The sequence below is a fragment of the Parasteatoda tepidariorum genome, chromosome 6 (assembly GCF_043381705.1).
Source record: "Parasteatoda tepidariorum isolate YZ-2023 chromosome 6, CAS_Ptep_4.0, whole genome shotgun sequence".
Classification (NCBI taxonomy): Eukaryota; Metazoa; Arthropoda; class Arachnida; order Araneae; family Theridiidae; genus Parasteatoda; species Parasteatoda tepidariorum.
Window position 1 is genome coordinate 14,822,469 of NC_092209.1, and position 17,881 is coordinate 14,840,349.

Sequence of the window (17,881 nt, forward strand, 5' to 3'; positions counted from 1 at the left end):
GCCAAACTTGTTACATCGCACTAGAGACGGTTAAAAGTGTTTTTTTTCCAGGCACTAAAAGCAAGGGCTAATGTTCAGGTGACTAAATTTTGAAGCGAAACCATATATGCCCTCTACTTTGACGTAAAGAATTATCTGAATTTGAACAGTTCTATTTCTGTTAATACTCTTTGAGCCCAGAGAATGCACCATTGGAGTAACTTTCTGGGCATTAGAAAATTATACCACAAATGCTATTTAATTTTAAAAATCGTCAATTTGGTAAAGATTTTTCCGCTTTGATACAAATTCTCAAATCAGTGAATCTTACCCCATTTCTGCGAATTCTTACGGCCCAGATAATGAAGCGTTGGAGTGATTTTTTAAATATTAAAATTTAGATCACAAAAGCTATTCAATTTTACAAAATTGATGCTCCTTTTTCATATTGACGTTATTCACCATTTCAAAATTAGCATACCTGGCTAAAGATTGATTTAACTCAACCTAATAGTTAACCTTGACTGCAACAATGTGAAGCGTTACATATGCTTTCAAATTTGGTTTTCTTTCTTCAGTATATCTTTAATTTGCCAATACTTTTAAAGATTGAAACCCTTTCTTCTAGTTCTTTCTAATAAAGCGTAAGATGATCTTACGACAGGGACTACTATCTTTTTCCATGGAAAGCGTCATCTATCGGTCGAAATGTGAACTATTTTCATTGCAGATTCCGTTTTCAATGATTCATATTAGTTAACCATTTCATCAACATAGTCTACAAAAACGGACCATTTTGATCTTATACTGGATACTTCTAACCACAATCCCCCTGTATATTAATTTTTCAATATAAGAAGTTAAAAGGTGCAATCTCTTTAAATGACAAGCTACAGCAGTTTTCAAAAATTATTACTTCTGTATAATTATACTGAGAGGGTGTGGTGAAGAATATTATTACAAAAATTAATACGTGCTCGCTGCTTTATTGAACAAGTGTATCAGTCAGATCTTATTTTAATTAGTTGATATTTTGATAAACTGCGAACTTTGGAATCCAATTCATCATCGGTTCCACACTTTCATTAAGTAATTTCGCCATACACATTTCAAACAAATTTTAATGAAGTAAAATTTTGACTAAACACTTACTCTGGCAGCATTGGCGGATTTGGCGACAGTTTTGACAAGTCGAATAAGGGGTGATGAATGTGTTGAGGGCGTTGCCATGGATACATAGATGACGGCGGTAAATTTGGAATGAGGAGATGCACCTAGGTGATTCAGGTAAAAAGGAAAATCGCGCAACACATCAGAGAATTGTGGCAGTGTGGGAAGGGCTCCCGGATGGCTATTCCAAACATAAGAACTCCGCTGAAGTGGAATTCGAACTCTTTCCCTGATAATCTGGAAGAAAGAAATAACATACGTAAGCACTTGTGTAAAAAAATGTCCGATTACGATAATTCAAAAGATAATGACTTCATCATAATCAGGATGCATAGTCAAATTATTCAACAAAAAATAAGCAACTATAAGCGCTTTTCAAGCACTTAAAAATATATCATAATCAGCAGGGTTTTGACAATTGTCGGTTTTATCTTGTTTTAACAGTCATGTCAAAAATCATGAAATTTTGAATCATGTAAAACAAATGACGTTTTTATACACTACGGACTGACAATACGCCGAAATAGATTTGGGTTGAATTTGGGAACAATGTGAACTGTGTCCTTTTGCATAATTCAAAGCGAAAATCAACATAGTAAAGGAAAAATCTCATTTTGAAAAAGGGAAAATTAAGCACTTTTTAAAAGCACCCAATGAAAAAGCACCTTTAAGAGCTTTTAAAAAACGAAAATAGAAAATAAGCACCTTTAAGCACTTTTCAAAAACGCTACGCACCCTGTTAATGGTATGAGACAATGACAATGGCTTTATTTGTGGCAGCATTGGTGCCATATTGAAAATGCGTATGAAACATGAAGGTTGGTAAGACAGAGATGCCAACTTGCTCCGGACAGCAAATATATATTTTCAAGTGGTAGTTTAGCAATTGTGATTCTTGGTTTAATAAATTCAATTTAGAAGATTTTTATCCACCACTATTTCTAAATAATTCGTAGGCTTACATAATTCACCACTTTATACTACCTATGCCATACTATACCTCATATAAAGCAAGCAAAAATTGTCAAATATTTGCAAAATTTACTTTGTAATCATTTACCGTTTTTTTCATTATTCTGGCGTGTCCGGAGCAGTTGGCATCTCTGGTAAGAGTTTGAGAATAATATGTGTTTGGTCAGTACATTTGTTGAAATTCTCTATTTGTTAAAACTCTCTCGTCTGTACTTAAAAGTTCCGTGTATGGGTGGGAAAAAAAGAATTTCAAAAAGGGTTCCGCGTATAGGTCACAGGGGTTCTGAGAGTCTATTTTTTTCCTTTCAACCAGTAATAATTTTTGACATTTATATACATCCAAAGAATAATAAAATATTAATAACATACGATTATCCTTCGCAAGTAAACAAATAAGCGTCTCCCGAATATGGGTGATGCGGCAGTCAACGTGTTAATGCTAGAGATTATCAACAATGTCTCACTAATTGAAACAGTTCAGGACGAAAACATTCTGATCATATTTTAATACGAGAGATTATAAACACTCGTTCACTAATTTAAACTGTTTATGAAATAAGTATACCGATCACAGGAAGACGAATAGCGTTCTTCNGGATTCATTGATCTGGTCTGACCCCGTCAGACCAGATGGGAATTAGCAACAACAACAACAACAACAAAACACTGATTTCACGCGGAATACGGAATGCTCTGAAATTAAACAAGAATAATATAAAAAAAACAAAAATTAAAGCTGGTTTCTAAATTATCAATTAAAAAAAATGTTTTTTCTTTCATAGTAGTATTTCTTAAATGGTCAGGAAGGAAAAGTTTAAAAATTTTATATATATATACATCAGTAGTCAATACTAGCAACCATAACATTAAATCCACAAAAAAAGCATACTGAAATATACGAACTAATTCACCTTTATAGAGTAATAAAATCGAGAAGATTTTGACTTTTAAAATAAATTTACTTTAATATAATGAATATTTAAAAAACAAACTCAATGCATTCCAGAATAGAAAAAAGTTTTAAAGATGAATATATTTAAAAATATCGATTCTCCAACACTCACATCAATTGAACATTTATTCATTTCTTTACTTGTACTTCATGACATAACTTTTCCGATCCAACTAGGCTACTTTAACGTTCGCAAAATTCAATAAATAAACCGCGCAAATAACAGCGAGCCTGATTTGTAAAACAGTTTTTAACAACACATTCCTCAAAGGAATTCGAAAACTTTGGATGAAAGCCACAATTTCCACTTCAACTTTGAAAGGAAAATGAACCAAAACTATATTTCTTATTAGCAATTTTAAACAAATATTGAAAACTTTTATGCATCAATTTGCATATAAAACTAACGGAAAAATTTTTATAAAGATAAAAAAAAAAAAAAAAAAAAAAAAAAAAAAAAAAAAAANAAAAAAAAAAAAAAAAAAAAAAAAAAAAAAAATACATAATAGACAATTTAGAAATTAAAAAAAAAAAAATCCTAAGATTTTAAAAACCTTTGAAATGCATATATAATTTCTCCTAACTTTTCTAAAACTCTTCAGATCGTAAAGAATGAATAGGGGGGGGGGCAATAATAAACAAGATTTTCATTCATTTTACAAAGAATTTAGCAGGAGAAAAAATTTATAGAAAGTTAAAGCCGCTTTGCAAATGCGTCTATTACACACAAAAAAAATTTTTTTTCTTCTTAAATGCATCTTAAAAGAATAATTAATTCAACATTTTCTTACTTCCAATAGTTACGCAATTGTTTGAGGAAATTCTTTTTGAGTATTGTAGATGTTATTGTAATTGAATAAATTAAGAATGATATTAAAACGATAATAATAAATAAATAATCGCAAGAAATTGAAGGGGTAAGATCGTTAAAAATCTTCGTTAAAAACCTGATTGTTCCTCACGACCTCTACATAGCGCGCGGAAATGCATTTCACCATGTTCTGCCCCTCTCTGCCACTATGGTATTTATTGCGGTTAATGACTTGCATTTTTCGTTGTTTGATCTTTAAAAAAATACATATTAAAGGTAGTAATTACGGAACATCCTGTTCATCCATCACCAAAGCGTTTCATTCTTACGTCTAATGAAAATGCTACACACGAGTCTCCAAAAACCCTTACTAGTTATATCAAAGGTTATTCCAGATTTTTTGAGAAAATAGGGTGATGTTTTTTGCATGCTTGAAAATAATTTTCGTATATTCAATGAACTAGGACCTTAAGTTCTACTTTAGTGAATAAACGAAAACGAGGTTCTGTTTTTGTGGGATAAAAAGGATTAGTGATGGGTTGTTTTGTGGATATAAGGAATAGTGGTATTGTTGTCCATTACGGCAGAGGGGGTGAGATTGTTCTTGTTATCCAGTGGCACCATCTGTGGCTAAGAGTTCGACTGCTGTCACACCCATACGTCACACTCGTTTATAGGGCCGACCCATTCACAAACCCATTCCACAGACCGTAATTTTAACCTGAACGATCAATCCCCAATTCAGTACCCCCAGAGGTATTGATTAGAAATGGAAACATGGAGGACTTTGTGACCCGCCAGATTTAACGTGCGCCAGCCACCCTTTACTGCATGGTGAGTTTTCGGCCGGCTAGATTCGAACTCCCGTTCTCACAAACATTAGCTCAGCGCCCTACGAACCAGGCTATCCCGGTCACAGCTGTAGTATTAAAATTATGAATTAAAAGCCATATGACTTATGAATTAAAAGTCATATGAATTTTTTGAAGAGTCAATTTTTAAAATAAAAAGTATTGTGAAGGGTTTTAAGTTAAGGCAGGGATGCCAACTTGCTCTGGACAGCAAATATATATTTAAAAGTGGTAGTTTATCAATTGTGATTCTTCGTTTAATAAATTCAATTTTGTAGAATTTTATCCACCACTATTTCTATACAATTCGTAAGGTTATATAGTTCACCACTTTATTGATAACATGTCACGCCATATCTTTCAAAAAGCAAGCAAAAATAGTCAAATATTTGCAAAAATTACTTTGTAGTTATTCACCGTTTTTAAAATTATTTTTGCGTGTCTGGAGCAGTTAGCATCTCTGAGTTAAGGAGCTATTTTAGAGATAATTTTTTTTTTTAAATGATCTGTTAACGGTACCAAATTACTCCTAAAATAACTCTTATATCGGGGAATATAATTATAAATTTTGAAAAATTTCAAAACAAATAAATCATTTAATAGATCACATACAAAATTTAATACAAATACTATTCTTAAAATTTAAAAAAAAAAGCCCATAAAGACTAGTGGAATAAATTTTCATATCAGTTTAAAATCGCTTGTCGAACAAAATAGCGAATAGAAATATTTTTCTCTCTATTCCTTTATCAAACTTAATGTGCGCAACGTAACTTCAAATAAAATCACGCAAACAAAATAAAAAGATCCATTTAAGATGAAAAAAAAAAATTCTCTAAAACGAAAAAGTTGAATATTTCAAAATTAAAAATCCTAACGAGTTTTAAAAGAGGAAGGGGGGAAAAAATCTCTGAAAAGGTTATAAATTTTTTCCGGGTTTTCTAAAACTCTTTAGGAGAAAAAGGGAGAGTTGAGCAAGGTATGAAGGGGAGAAAAAATAATAAATGAGCTTTTCATCCATTTTGGTGAAAAATTCTGGCAACAAAAATGCTAGGAGTGGGAAGACCTTTTACAATTGCGCGAATTTATTTATGGTCTAAAAAGAAATATTTCCTTTTAGATGTTAAAAGGGAGGGGAATAGCATCTTCTCTGGAATATTTTATTACTTAAACTTTTTCCCCTTTCTTAGTAAAAGTTAAATCCATCTCCGAAGATTTCAGTTAAGACTTTTATGAATGCCTGGCGTAAATATACACCGAAGATCTATTTTTAAAGCGAGAGCGATGCACCGATGTATATAAAATGATTAATTATTGAAAATGAAATATTCAGGTTTAAAAAGTGGAAGAATGCGAACGCCTCCGCCTTATTGGTTTAACCCGGAAAGAAGTTCAAAGATTAAATTATCAAGACTGAAATATCAAGTGGTTTATAAACGATAGGGAAAAATTTATCAGGTTTAAAAAGTTATTTATGGGACTGAAGGCAGCATTCGACAATAACGTAATTTAAAGAATTTCTCTTCTAAGGGATTTCCCATTAACGGTGTTTACACAATATTTCCTTTTTTTTTTATTAAAATATATGAATAATGGATTAGGAATTAAATTCTTAAAAGGACTTAAAATTAAGAATTAAATATTTGGTTCATGAAAAATTAGGTCATTGAATTTTTTCTTTAAGCTCTAATTTGATCTAAATTTTGATTTCTTCTAAATTCTTATTTGAAATCTATAAAGAATACAATAAAATAGCAAGAGCTAGCGTACCTTGGCATTTAGTGCCAGCAATTTTTAAAGGTTTTGGAATAGCAAGCCTTTACAGCGAGAAAAGTGTATGAACAATTCGGTGGTAGAGTAGCCTGGAGAGGAAACTGACTTATATATATATATATATATATATATAGTTATGGGTTGCATCAATTGGTGTTAGTTTGGTTGTCCTAATTTTTACATACGTTTCTGAAGAGGCCATAACATTCTTTTCCTTTTTCAGTATTCATATTTATATTAAAATAACCATTCAAGACAGTAGTTATGAAGTTATGAATAGGTTAAATGTGAAGGGAACGTAAAAATACTTCAAATTTATATTATGTAAAAACATTAAAAATGCAAGCTGATGATAAGAAAAAANTAAACGTGCTTTTGTAGTACATATTTTATTTCACATTCAAAATTATTATCACAAACTATTTAACACAGTGTATTATTATAGGTATGTAAACAACTTTTAAACTAATTTTTTTCATTGTGTGCCGTCAAATTTCAAAATCGTTAAAAGTGTGCCGCCCCCCAAAAAAGGTTGAGAATCACTGGTGCAAGGAATAGTGAGTTCGCTTTCTCGTGAGGTGAACCTGGTTCAAATAGCAGTCATGGCTAGTCGACACGAATTCCGCACCCGGCTCACACCGACCACAGTGCTGACGTCAAATATACTCAGTGGTAGACACGGAACATGAGCTTGAGTCTCCTTGGCGTCAGGCTTTATCTAGGCCAGTGATTCTCAACCTTTTTTGGGGGGCGGCACACTTTTAACGATTTTGAAATTTGACGGCACACAATGAAAATAATTAGTTTAAAAGTTGTTTACATACCTATAATAATACACTGTGTTAAATAGTTTGTGATAATAATTTTGAATGTGAAATAAAATATGTACTACAAAAGCACGTTTATTAAGGGATTAATTATTTCTTTCCACTAATTTTTTATTAGTTAGTAACAGTTATTATTTTTTTTGCTAGTTATTAATTGTTAGCTTGTTTTCTATAGCTATTAACTGTTATTTTTTTGTGATGTCATGTTAACAGGTTTTTTTGCTGATTATTAATAGTTAGCTTATTTTTTTTGTTAGTTATCCTTTGTTAATTTGTATTGCATAGCTTACTTTAACGATTAGCTTTTATTTCAGTTTGAAAGCTATTATTCAGCTATCTTTCCTTTGTTAATTAATAATTTTAATAATCATTAAATTTCCTACTTATTTCAACATTTCTTAAAATTGTCAATCACAATTTAAGCACTTCCTTCTTATTTTAAGATTGTCAGAGACAAGACAATGGCCGACAAAGATGTTCTCACGTTTAAAGCATGGAAAAATTATTAAATGTGAATATTTATATATATATTATATTTTATATATATACACTTTTCTTTAATTTAAACTATACTCGTAATAAAAAAAAGCATTATAATTTTTATTGTATCATTTCTAATATTTGGCGGCACATTTTAAGAATTTGGCGGCACACAAAAGTGCCGCGGCACAGTGGTTGAGAATCACTGATCTAGGCTATTGAACCAGGCTATACTTTATCTAGGAGTGTCCTTGTCTTCAGATTGTGTTCAAAATTACAAGGCTACGGAGTTGAATATTGGTAGTCGTAAACTTAAACTTGGGATTGCTGTTCAACGACGGTCATAGAATAAAATAATTGTGGTAACAGGTACTACTGTTACTGTACCAAAATATTCGTAATGCACTGGTAATGAGTACCTAACACTTCACAAATAATTAACTACTGCAATGTTTTCTGCAACGTAGTTAAATAAAAAATTTCGTGGGAAGAACTTAAAGGAAAAAAAAATATCTTAAATCTAAAAGGGAATAAAAATAAAAATTCTGTTGGAACAGTGTTTCAGCAATGCATTAAAGTATTAGGAAATGTTGAAAGCAATTTAGCTTTGCCCCCTTTCAAACAAAAAAGTGACATTGTTTTTCCCTACCTACATCTGCAGACGGGGAAAAAATGATTAATCTTATAAAATGTCGCAAACTGGGGGCTCTTAACAGATTGATAGATTCTGAAACTATCTTATTTCCCTTTTACCCGACCCCCTTAAGCCACAGCACTATCTTACTTTTTTTTTTCTTCTTCAAGATTTCAGAACTGAACTGTAGACGGAAAAAAGGGAAGATGGAGGAAAAGGGATTATATCTGAAAAGATTAGGGATAAAAATGTTTCAAAAGAGTTGAAAAACTGAATTTGTGGAAAGCAGTTTCTTTGGAAAATCCCTTTTGGTTGTTTCAGAACTAGCATATAGCTGCCTAGTACGTTGGCAGATATAAAGCTGAAAGTAGTAATATAATTTTGAGGCTATCAAAGAAAAATTTTAGAAATAGGATACAATGGTTCATAATTCAAAATGATATATCAATAGGAAAGGGAGCAGAATTATGCAGAATAGAGTATACCAATTTAAAATTCACTGGTTCAGTGTCGACTTAGTTTTAACTATATTGACAGAAATTTTTAAGCACGTCGAAACATGTTATCAGTTAAATTTGCAGCAACTTTAAAATGGAGAGCAAAAATTGCAAAATCATTGATTTTTGATTGGGGAAAACAGTATCTTACAAATTTGCTGCTATCTTAAAATGAAGAGTACGAGTTTAAAGATGGTTCTTGAGTACGTTGAAGTATAATGTCGTTCCAATTGGCTGCAATTTTAAAATTATGCATGTGAATTTACAGCTCGATGGCTTTTGAGTACGCTGAAGTATAATATCGTTCTAATTCGCTGCAATTTTAAAATGATGCATATGAACTTCAAGCTCGATGGTGTTTAGGTGGGCTGGGCTGGGCTGATATGTAATATGGTTCAAATTTGTTGGAAAAAAAACAAAATTGAGCTAAGTTTCATAAAATTATCTTTCTAATTTAATTCCTAATCTAAAATTAATTACACGATACTATGTGTTAAATTAAACTGTTTGGTTTAAACACGGCTTAAATTTAACACCTCGTTAGGATTGCAGAGTACACTTGCGACATTGAAGGTACCGATATTGTATGGTTTAATGTTGATATTATGGATATTATACTTCAACGATATTATGGTCCAGAAATGCAAAACGATATCGTAGTTCAAGGTTGCAGCAAACTTGCGCCGTAATATAGATAAAAATACTGATATTATGGTTTAACTTTAAACATTGCTTTTTCTAAGAGTGTATAGAAAAATTGCGAAATTCGCTTTGTTCCAAATCGTAACTAAAAGCGAAAAAAAAACTAAAAAATTTGAGTCAAAACGAATATAAACAATATTGCAGTATAGCGATTGATTTTGCTGTCTACTGCCTATCAAGTTTGAAGCCATCGCTTCTACATCTACGAGTACATACGTCTAGTGTTACCTCAGAAAAAGTAACCATCTTTAACATTTGGGCCAGAAAATTCAGAAAACTGTTTCCTCGAATTTTTCGTTTATTTCCTATAGCCCATTTCACAATCATTGAAAGTTAGCAATCATATAAGTTTCTAAAAGATCATCGGCTGAGGAGTTACTACTCTAATAAGGAGACCTTCTCCGCGTTCAAGAATTTCTAGATAGCACAGTTACTGTATAATTAACAAGGTTCTCTACAGAGCATGCGCAGAACTTACATAAGTGAGGATGCGTGACGTTACGGGACTATGGAGAAGTGCAAAATCTCTCTAATGCTAATTTGCACTTTATCGTCATTAACGGACAATTAATAATTTAGAAAAATGAATTTCTCTGTCTTAAATTAATAGCTATGCTCCTTTTAGTTTAAATTTAATTTTAAAGGAAAACAAAAATACAAGAATAGGCTTTCCTTATATTGAAGGGTGGAAAAATAAAGATTAACACTTCACTCATAGCGTATCAACAAGTTTATTTGCTGTAATTTATATTCATATCAAAATTTAAAATAATAAAAAATTGATCATTAAAGAATTTAAACGGCTCGTATCTTTAATTGCAGTTTAAAAACAATATTCCATTATCTACATGTGATCAAAATACATACTAAAATGCTAAGTACTTAGTGAACTCATCTTTCCCACACTGTTCCAAAGGATATAAAATTTAAAGCTAATAAAATGTTTTATGAATTCAAAGAAGGGAGGAGGAAAAAAAAATCACTGACCTCTTCATTAACACTATACACACATGCAAATTAAGTAGTAAGTAAAAACTCGCCAAACAAGAGTGATAAAAAGAGGAAAAATCTTCCAACACTTGGGCTACTTTTCCTTACTTTATATAAGAAAAGTTTATTGCATTAATATTTCTTCTTGTTGGCGTTTAACGAGACGTAAATTCGCCCATTTCCGCCTCATTCTCGGCCAAATTTAAAAAGAAATACCAGATGATAAAAAGAATTCGGCGCTGCTTGTCATTTATCACACTTTATGATTTTTTGGCGATATTTTTGCTTGTTCTTTCAAGAAAGGAGGTTCTGTTTAAATCCAAATAAAAGAATGTGAAAAAGAACTTTCTTTTATAAAAAAAAAACATGAGCGGGAATTTAGTTGATGTAAATAAAGTATAAAAAGCGTTGTATGTTTTAAATTTTTTTTTTAAAAAAGCGTCTTGTTTCAAAGTACGGCTGAATCTCGAGTCATTGGCACTAGAATTACTGTAGACAATAGAAATATTCTGAATACGAAGTTAACATCAAATTTTAATAAAATTCTGAATTTTTTTTAAAATGTAACCATTAATATATTCAAATTTATACTAATTTTAAAATTACTATTTCATAAATATATTTTTGCTGAATAACTATAAAGATATTTTGTGTAGAAACTTGCACGAACAGATGACGTAGTAACAGATCAGCTAACAGATTTCACTGCTTTTAGTTTTTTTTCAATTTTAGTTAACAAAGACGATCGGTTGAAACAAAAACTATATACTCATTTGGGTACTTGCACTTTAAGAAGAAGATCAAACATACCTACACAACTTTCCTATGACGTCAAAGCTAAGCTAATTGTTAGTTAAGAAAATGGCGTGTTAAAGTTGAGCTTAACTTCTCCACATAAGTTAAAATGTTAATTAAATACAACGTCGTATCGCACATCGAATATGTTGAAATATAATTATTTCTCCTATACGTCTTCTACTTAACTTAGATTTATTATTTGGTTATGTATTGTAAATGTGATATATTTTTGTTTTGAGTATCTGACAATTTCGATGCAGAATTAGTTCGTCTAGTTGGCTTCATGTCTTTGTGTTAAGTAAGAAACATATGGTGAAAGAATTGAAATCCTTGTGTAAGAATACAAAATGCATAATTTAAGAGAATTGACGCTTGACGGGCTTTGCCTACGCGAAATAGAATGGGAAGAATAGTTGTTAATGTAAATAAATGTCTCGTTTTGAAAACTAATCAGGAGCGAAATATCCACACTACGTTACTTGCTGGTATCCCATTCTTATTGCTTATACCATTAATTTGTTGTTTATTACTACGAATTGTTTCAGAGTTTTTAAATTTTGAATAGATACTTTTTAGCTGGCAACTTTACAAGCTACACTATTGTTTAAATTGGCAAAGGAATATAACACGCAACGTACTTTTTTTAAAAACTAATTTAAGAGTTGCCTGCCAACACACTGTTGCAACTCAGCGAACAACTAGCAAAGAAGTATTTATTTGCAGCAAGTTAGTGAGTGTTGTGAGAAAAAAGAAAGTAATTTCAGAAGTGTGACACGATATTTAAAGATTTCCCTGAATTATTTCACAAGTTAACAACCAAACATTCCGAGAAGACATTCTGTGTGTTAACATACCTTAGCAAGCACGTCAATCAAATACGAAAGAAAGAAGTTTTGACAAAGGCAAATCACATATTTTGAGGAAGTAATTTATTTTCTGTCCGTGAAATTTACGCTAACACTTATTTTCAGAAACTTAAATGGCAACACCTCCCAGAGGGGTTGTGGTTGGTTGACAGTCGGGTCGTTTCATTCGCAAACATTTTGAACGAAGCAGCTTTAGAAGATAATGTTACATGTAAAACTAAGTCAGCAAATGCTGATTTCGTGGAGGCTGCTCGATTAAAAATTATTTTTTTTAAAAATTTGCAGTTACGAACAACTTAACTGTATCAAGAAGGGGACTATATCAAGAACTTTAGGGAACTATATTATGGACTAAAGGGAAAAATTAGGAAATTTTACTGCGGCTAAGTTTTAAACAGTAATCACTTTTTTAAAGCGTTTCTTAAAAGATGATATAATTTTAAGATTCGGTTCTACACTAAACAAAAATTTTAAAAAAAAAAAAAAAGCGTTAAAAATAAAGTTATACTCCTGGATCAAGCAATAGGGCAAAGTAACTCTCATTATGGTGGACTTTTTGCTGGAACTAACCCACATTTGCGTTACAGAGAGAGGAAAACAACGAAAACTTCCCACGGTAAGGCCGACAGAAAGACGGAAGATCTAACCCCTGAGGTGACGGGCATACAATTTTTTTTAAACATCATTTGTTGTATTTAGTTCCCCTGTGAAACAGTGGGAGGCTTTTTAATATATTTTACAGAGTGTTTATTAATGACCACCTTATATGGCACGTTAAAGGTTAAGGGCGGTCATTAATAAACACCCTTTAGAATGCTAATTTACACTGAAATAATCACGTGGAAGTCAGATATAATTAATTAAAAAAAAACCCAGATAGTGTAACTAAAGAAGAGAATAACTCAATAGTTGAACGCATTTTCTGCAATAATTTAAAAAGTTACAAAAAAAAAGTTATAAATAAAAATTTTCAAGTGAGACTAGAACTATAGAAATAATTATGTAACTAACAGAAATGTTTGATTGTACTTTTACATAACAGGAACAGAAGATGGAAAATGAATGATATACATAAAACGGTTGGACACATTCTCTAAATTATTCTTATGTATTTTTGTATAACTAAATTAATGTCAGCTTAACTATCAAACAATGATACAACAATCTGACAAGTATCCCCGAACACTACCATCAATCACTTCCGGACACAACACTCACCCCCCTTTTCAGCCATCCAATCACAACATTACTTTCCGCGAGGTTGCATTTAATTAGTTGTTCCCACCTTTATCCCTGGAGTCAGGATAAAAACTAAGTCAATCGGGAAGTGTAGGGGAAAAAAATAGAGTGATGGGGAAAATGAAGCTCATTTGAGAGGGATTATCTTCTTTGATTGCAATTTTTCCTTCTTTGAATTCAGAGAAGTTATGTAATTAAATGAATTGAAAGAACAAAATGTCTTTATTTTGTATAGAGAAAACTGCTGACACGTTTCTTTCTTTCTTTTTTTTAAAGGCGAAAAAAAATAATAATAAATAAATAAAAAATAAAAACTTGATTAACCGATATTTGGGATTAACAATTTAAACTCAAATCTAAGATAAATCGGGGGGGGNGGGGGGGGGGGGAAATACACTGGTAAAAATTTGCAACAATTGTTTCTTCCTAACTATTGGTAGTATATTTTGTAAAATTTAAAAGCAAAGCACTTAAAATATGACACAACAAATGCTAAAAACAAGAATACAATTACAACTAAATTACCAATCATAATGATTTGTTAAACTACTGCGTTATAAGAATTGGGTATTTTTAATTAGTCTTTAACATACCATGAAAAATTTAACACGTTTTACATTAAATATTAGCTCATGGAACCACGGTGGTTAGGAGATAGATAGAGCGTTTACCTCACAATGAGGTGCTCCAGGTTCGAATCCCAGCGGTGGCACGTTGATAAGAATTTTGCTCCTGGCTGGACCAACCACAGTGCCGACATAAAATATCTTCATTTGTATACGGATCATGGGTTAGAATCCTCCAGCTAACCGTGAGTGGCTAACCGTGAGTGGTTTTCTTCTCCAGATAACGCAATTGCGGGTTATTTGCATTGAAATGTTTTCAACCAAGACTAGTTCGTCCCAATACTTGATCCAGGAAGGAGTTTCCTGGTCTTCTGGATTGGATTCATAATTACAAAGCCGCGGGGTTGAATATAAAATGAAATATTAACCTGCATCAGAAATAACTTCAAAACTGACTATTTTGAAACTTGTATTTTAAGTATTAGTATCAATTGATATACAAGCCATTTCACATTTTATTCTTTTTTTAAATCAAAGAGTGCAATTTAATCACATAAAAACCCTAAAAGAATTTAGATATTTAGATATAAAAAATTTTTGGGGGGCACATAATAAATTACATCAGAAATACATTGAAGGGAGAAAATAAACACTACATTAGACAAAAGACTAGCATCAATCAATGCATGTTGAATGGAAGTTAACTTCCACGCAGAAACCGAACTTCCAAAATAAGGGTACTGTAAGAGAAAGGAAACATTGGGTATCCTAGTTTTAGTCGATATAAAAATGGAAACCATTAGTTGCCGNACCACGGTAGCTAGGGGATAGAGCGTCTGCCTCACAATGAGGAGCTCCAGGTTCGAATCCCAGCTGTGGCACGTTGATAAGAATTTTGCTCCTGGCTGGACCGACCACAATGCCGACATAAAATATCTTCATTTGTATACGGATCATGGGTTAGAATCCTCCAGCCGTCGGGCTAACCGTGAGTGGTTTTCTTCTCCAGATAACGCAATTGCGGGTTATTTGCATTTAAATGTTTTCAACCAAGACTAGTTCGTCCCAATACTTGATCCAGGAAGGAGTTTCCTTGTCTTCTGGATTGGGTTCATAATTACAAAGCCACGGGGTTGAATATAAAATGAAATATTAACCTGTATCAGAAATAACTTCAAAACTGCCAAGAACACTATTTTGAAACTTGTATTTTAAGTATTAGTATCGATTGATATACAAGCCATTTCACATTTTATTCTTTTTTTAAATCAACGAGTGCAATTTAATCACATAAAAACCCTAAAAGAATTTAGATATTTAGACATAAAAAAATTTTTGGGGCACATAATAAATTACATCAGAAATACATTGAAGGGAGAAAATAAACACTACATTAGACAAAAGACTAGCATCAATCAATGCATGTTGAATGGAAGTTAACTTCCACGCAGAAACCGAACTTCCAAAATAAGGGTACTGTAAGAGAAAGGAAACATTGGGTATCCTAGTTTTAGTCGATATAAAAATGGAAACCATTAGTTGCCGGATCGAAGAGAAATTCTTATTTTTCGCTTATTACTTCTTCAACGATCAAATTGATTCAGAGAGTGTGTTGTATTTACTCGATTTTTGGCTCAGTCTGCAGAAAACTCGATATTTAAGACCGATTTTTAGTAAACGACTTCGCCAATAAAAACAACTCAGCTTCTGTGGCAACAACTACAGCCATAAAAGAATTCCAAACAGCAAGGGATATCTTTATGCAAGAAATTAGCGTTATAAAATTTAAAAGTACTGTAAGTACCATCATACCGGGATAATTCTGACACTAAAAGAAAAACACCGAGAATTTTATGTTCAAAAACACAATATTAATCTACATACCATAAATGTTTCATACTTAACAGAGTTTTTTAAATTAAGTTTTATAAGTGAAGAAGATCACACCTTTTCAGTAAGTAACTTAAAAAAACTTTTAAAACTAAGTTTTTACAAGAATGAGAATAATTGATTATAAAATCACGTGAATATGAATCGTAATATTGGATTTTTAAATCGCATGAAAATGAATTGCGATATTAGATTTTTTAAAAACGCGAAAATACTAATCGCAATTCGTATAATCCTGCGAAGATCTGATTATTAGATCAAATGTTATTCAGCGTGGATCCTTTTTCCTCTTCTTTTGCACACCGTACATTGTTAGCTAGTTAGCTCCCTCTGTGCTAATTATGAAGATAGAGCAAAATGTCCATATAAGAAGAAAAAAAAACACAAACTTATGACTTGAATTTTTAATATTTATTAAATTTACCCCAAATTGCAATGTTTTGGCACAAAAAAAATTTATACAATTTTTTACATTTATAAATTACTTTTAATGATATTTATTCAGATAAAAAAAAATCATCATGTAATTGATTTTTTTGCCTGCTTACTGTGATTTCAGATCACCAAAGAACTCTTGGCCCGAGCTAGGCATTCGCCACCTCGCCAAATGCGATAAAACCGTATTAGCGAAAGTATAGGCGAATGATTTTTTTTCACAGGGAAGAAATTAAAATTACGTCAAAAGGAATTTTTCTAAACAAATCAGTATTTCTTATTCGATTACAGTAATTTTCGGTAGAGGCGCCACATAATTAATTTGAATAGAGTCCAAATAATATAAGCCAGAAACAAACTACCGTAAAAAAGTTTTCTAATGGGGAAAAAAAATCACCATAAAAAAGATTTGCATTTGATGAAGACTTTTGAAAGTTGGCGAATTTGATATTTGGCTCATAATTTGAAATCCTTAGTGCGGGCCCTGGAACTGATTCCCAACCAAGTATGAGGAACATTTTTTTTTTTATCTATTTATGCACAAACAATTTAATGACATTAAGAAGGGGAAAAAAAAAAAAAAAAAAAAAAAATTTTTAAANAAAAAAAAAAAAAAAAAAAAAAAAAAAAAAAAAAAAACAATTTTTAAAAGAGCGGGAGGAATTAAATTAAAATTCTATACCCAATCATTCGTTTCAATTTTATCTCCCCCCCCCCTTTCGATTTCCTGCTGTCACATCGAATTTGGTTCCTCATTTTTATTTCACACAAATTTATACTTTTTTAAAAAAAGAAAAATATCTCCCCATTTAAGAGCTCCCCACGTGAACGTAAATAATATCCGCCAAGATTTCCCATTCTTTAATTCTTCCTCAGAGACTGCCTCAACTTTCCTTAAATTTTCCACATTTATTATTAAATAAATGAAGCATAGCCCTTCAACTTATCCTCCCATTTTAAAACCTTATTTCGCATATTAACTGGAACCGAAAAGAACGAAATGTCCCGATTATTTTCCCGAGCCCCACTTTAGTCCTGACAGCAAAAGAAAGAAAATCCACCTCTTAATTAATAAACAGCTCTTGCCTCATTCTCCAGTATTGAGTGATCCCCACCCCCTCTTTCCATTCTCTCCTCTAACGATCCCCCACCAGGGGTGGTTTTCCATCCGGATCCCCCACACAGCTCCACCCCTGTTTGACTTATGGAGAATCTGGTACCTTCACATTTGGCCATTAATCACAAGTCCCGTTGTCTTATCTTTTTAATAATTTTGACGTGGATTACATAATTAGCGTGACTGTGCCCCGCTCTGCCCTCCCGTTCCACCCGACCGCATTCAATCTTTTCCTACCTTAACCCTTTTCCAGAGAAGAAAGTTGTGTTGGTGGAACTACTTTTGTCGTTGTGAATGGCGGGGAAGCAAGCTTTCCTGGCGGTTGTCGTTCC

The 17,881-nt window shown here is 32.0% G+C and overlaps 1 protein-coding gene across 1 annotated transcript in view; it reads right to left on the reverse strand.

The window, feature by feature from the left end:
- Positions 1–17,881, reverse strand: part of LOC107450714 (exostosin glycosyltransferase 1 ttv) — a 252,936-nt gene that overhangs the window by 22,366 nt on the left and 212,689 nt on the right. The window contains exon 4 of the mRNA XM_016066575.4: positions 1,132–1,386. Within this exon, the coding sequence (XP_015922061.1) occupies positions 1,132–1,386 (255 nt within the window). The remainder of the gene's footprint in view (positions 1–1,131; positions 1,387–17,881) is intronic.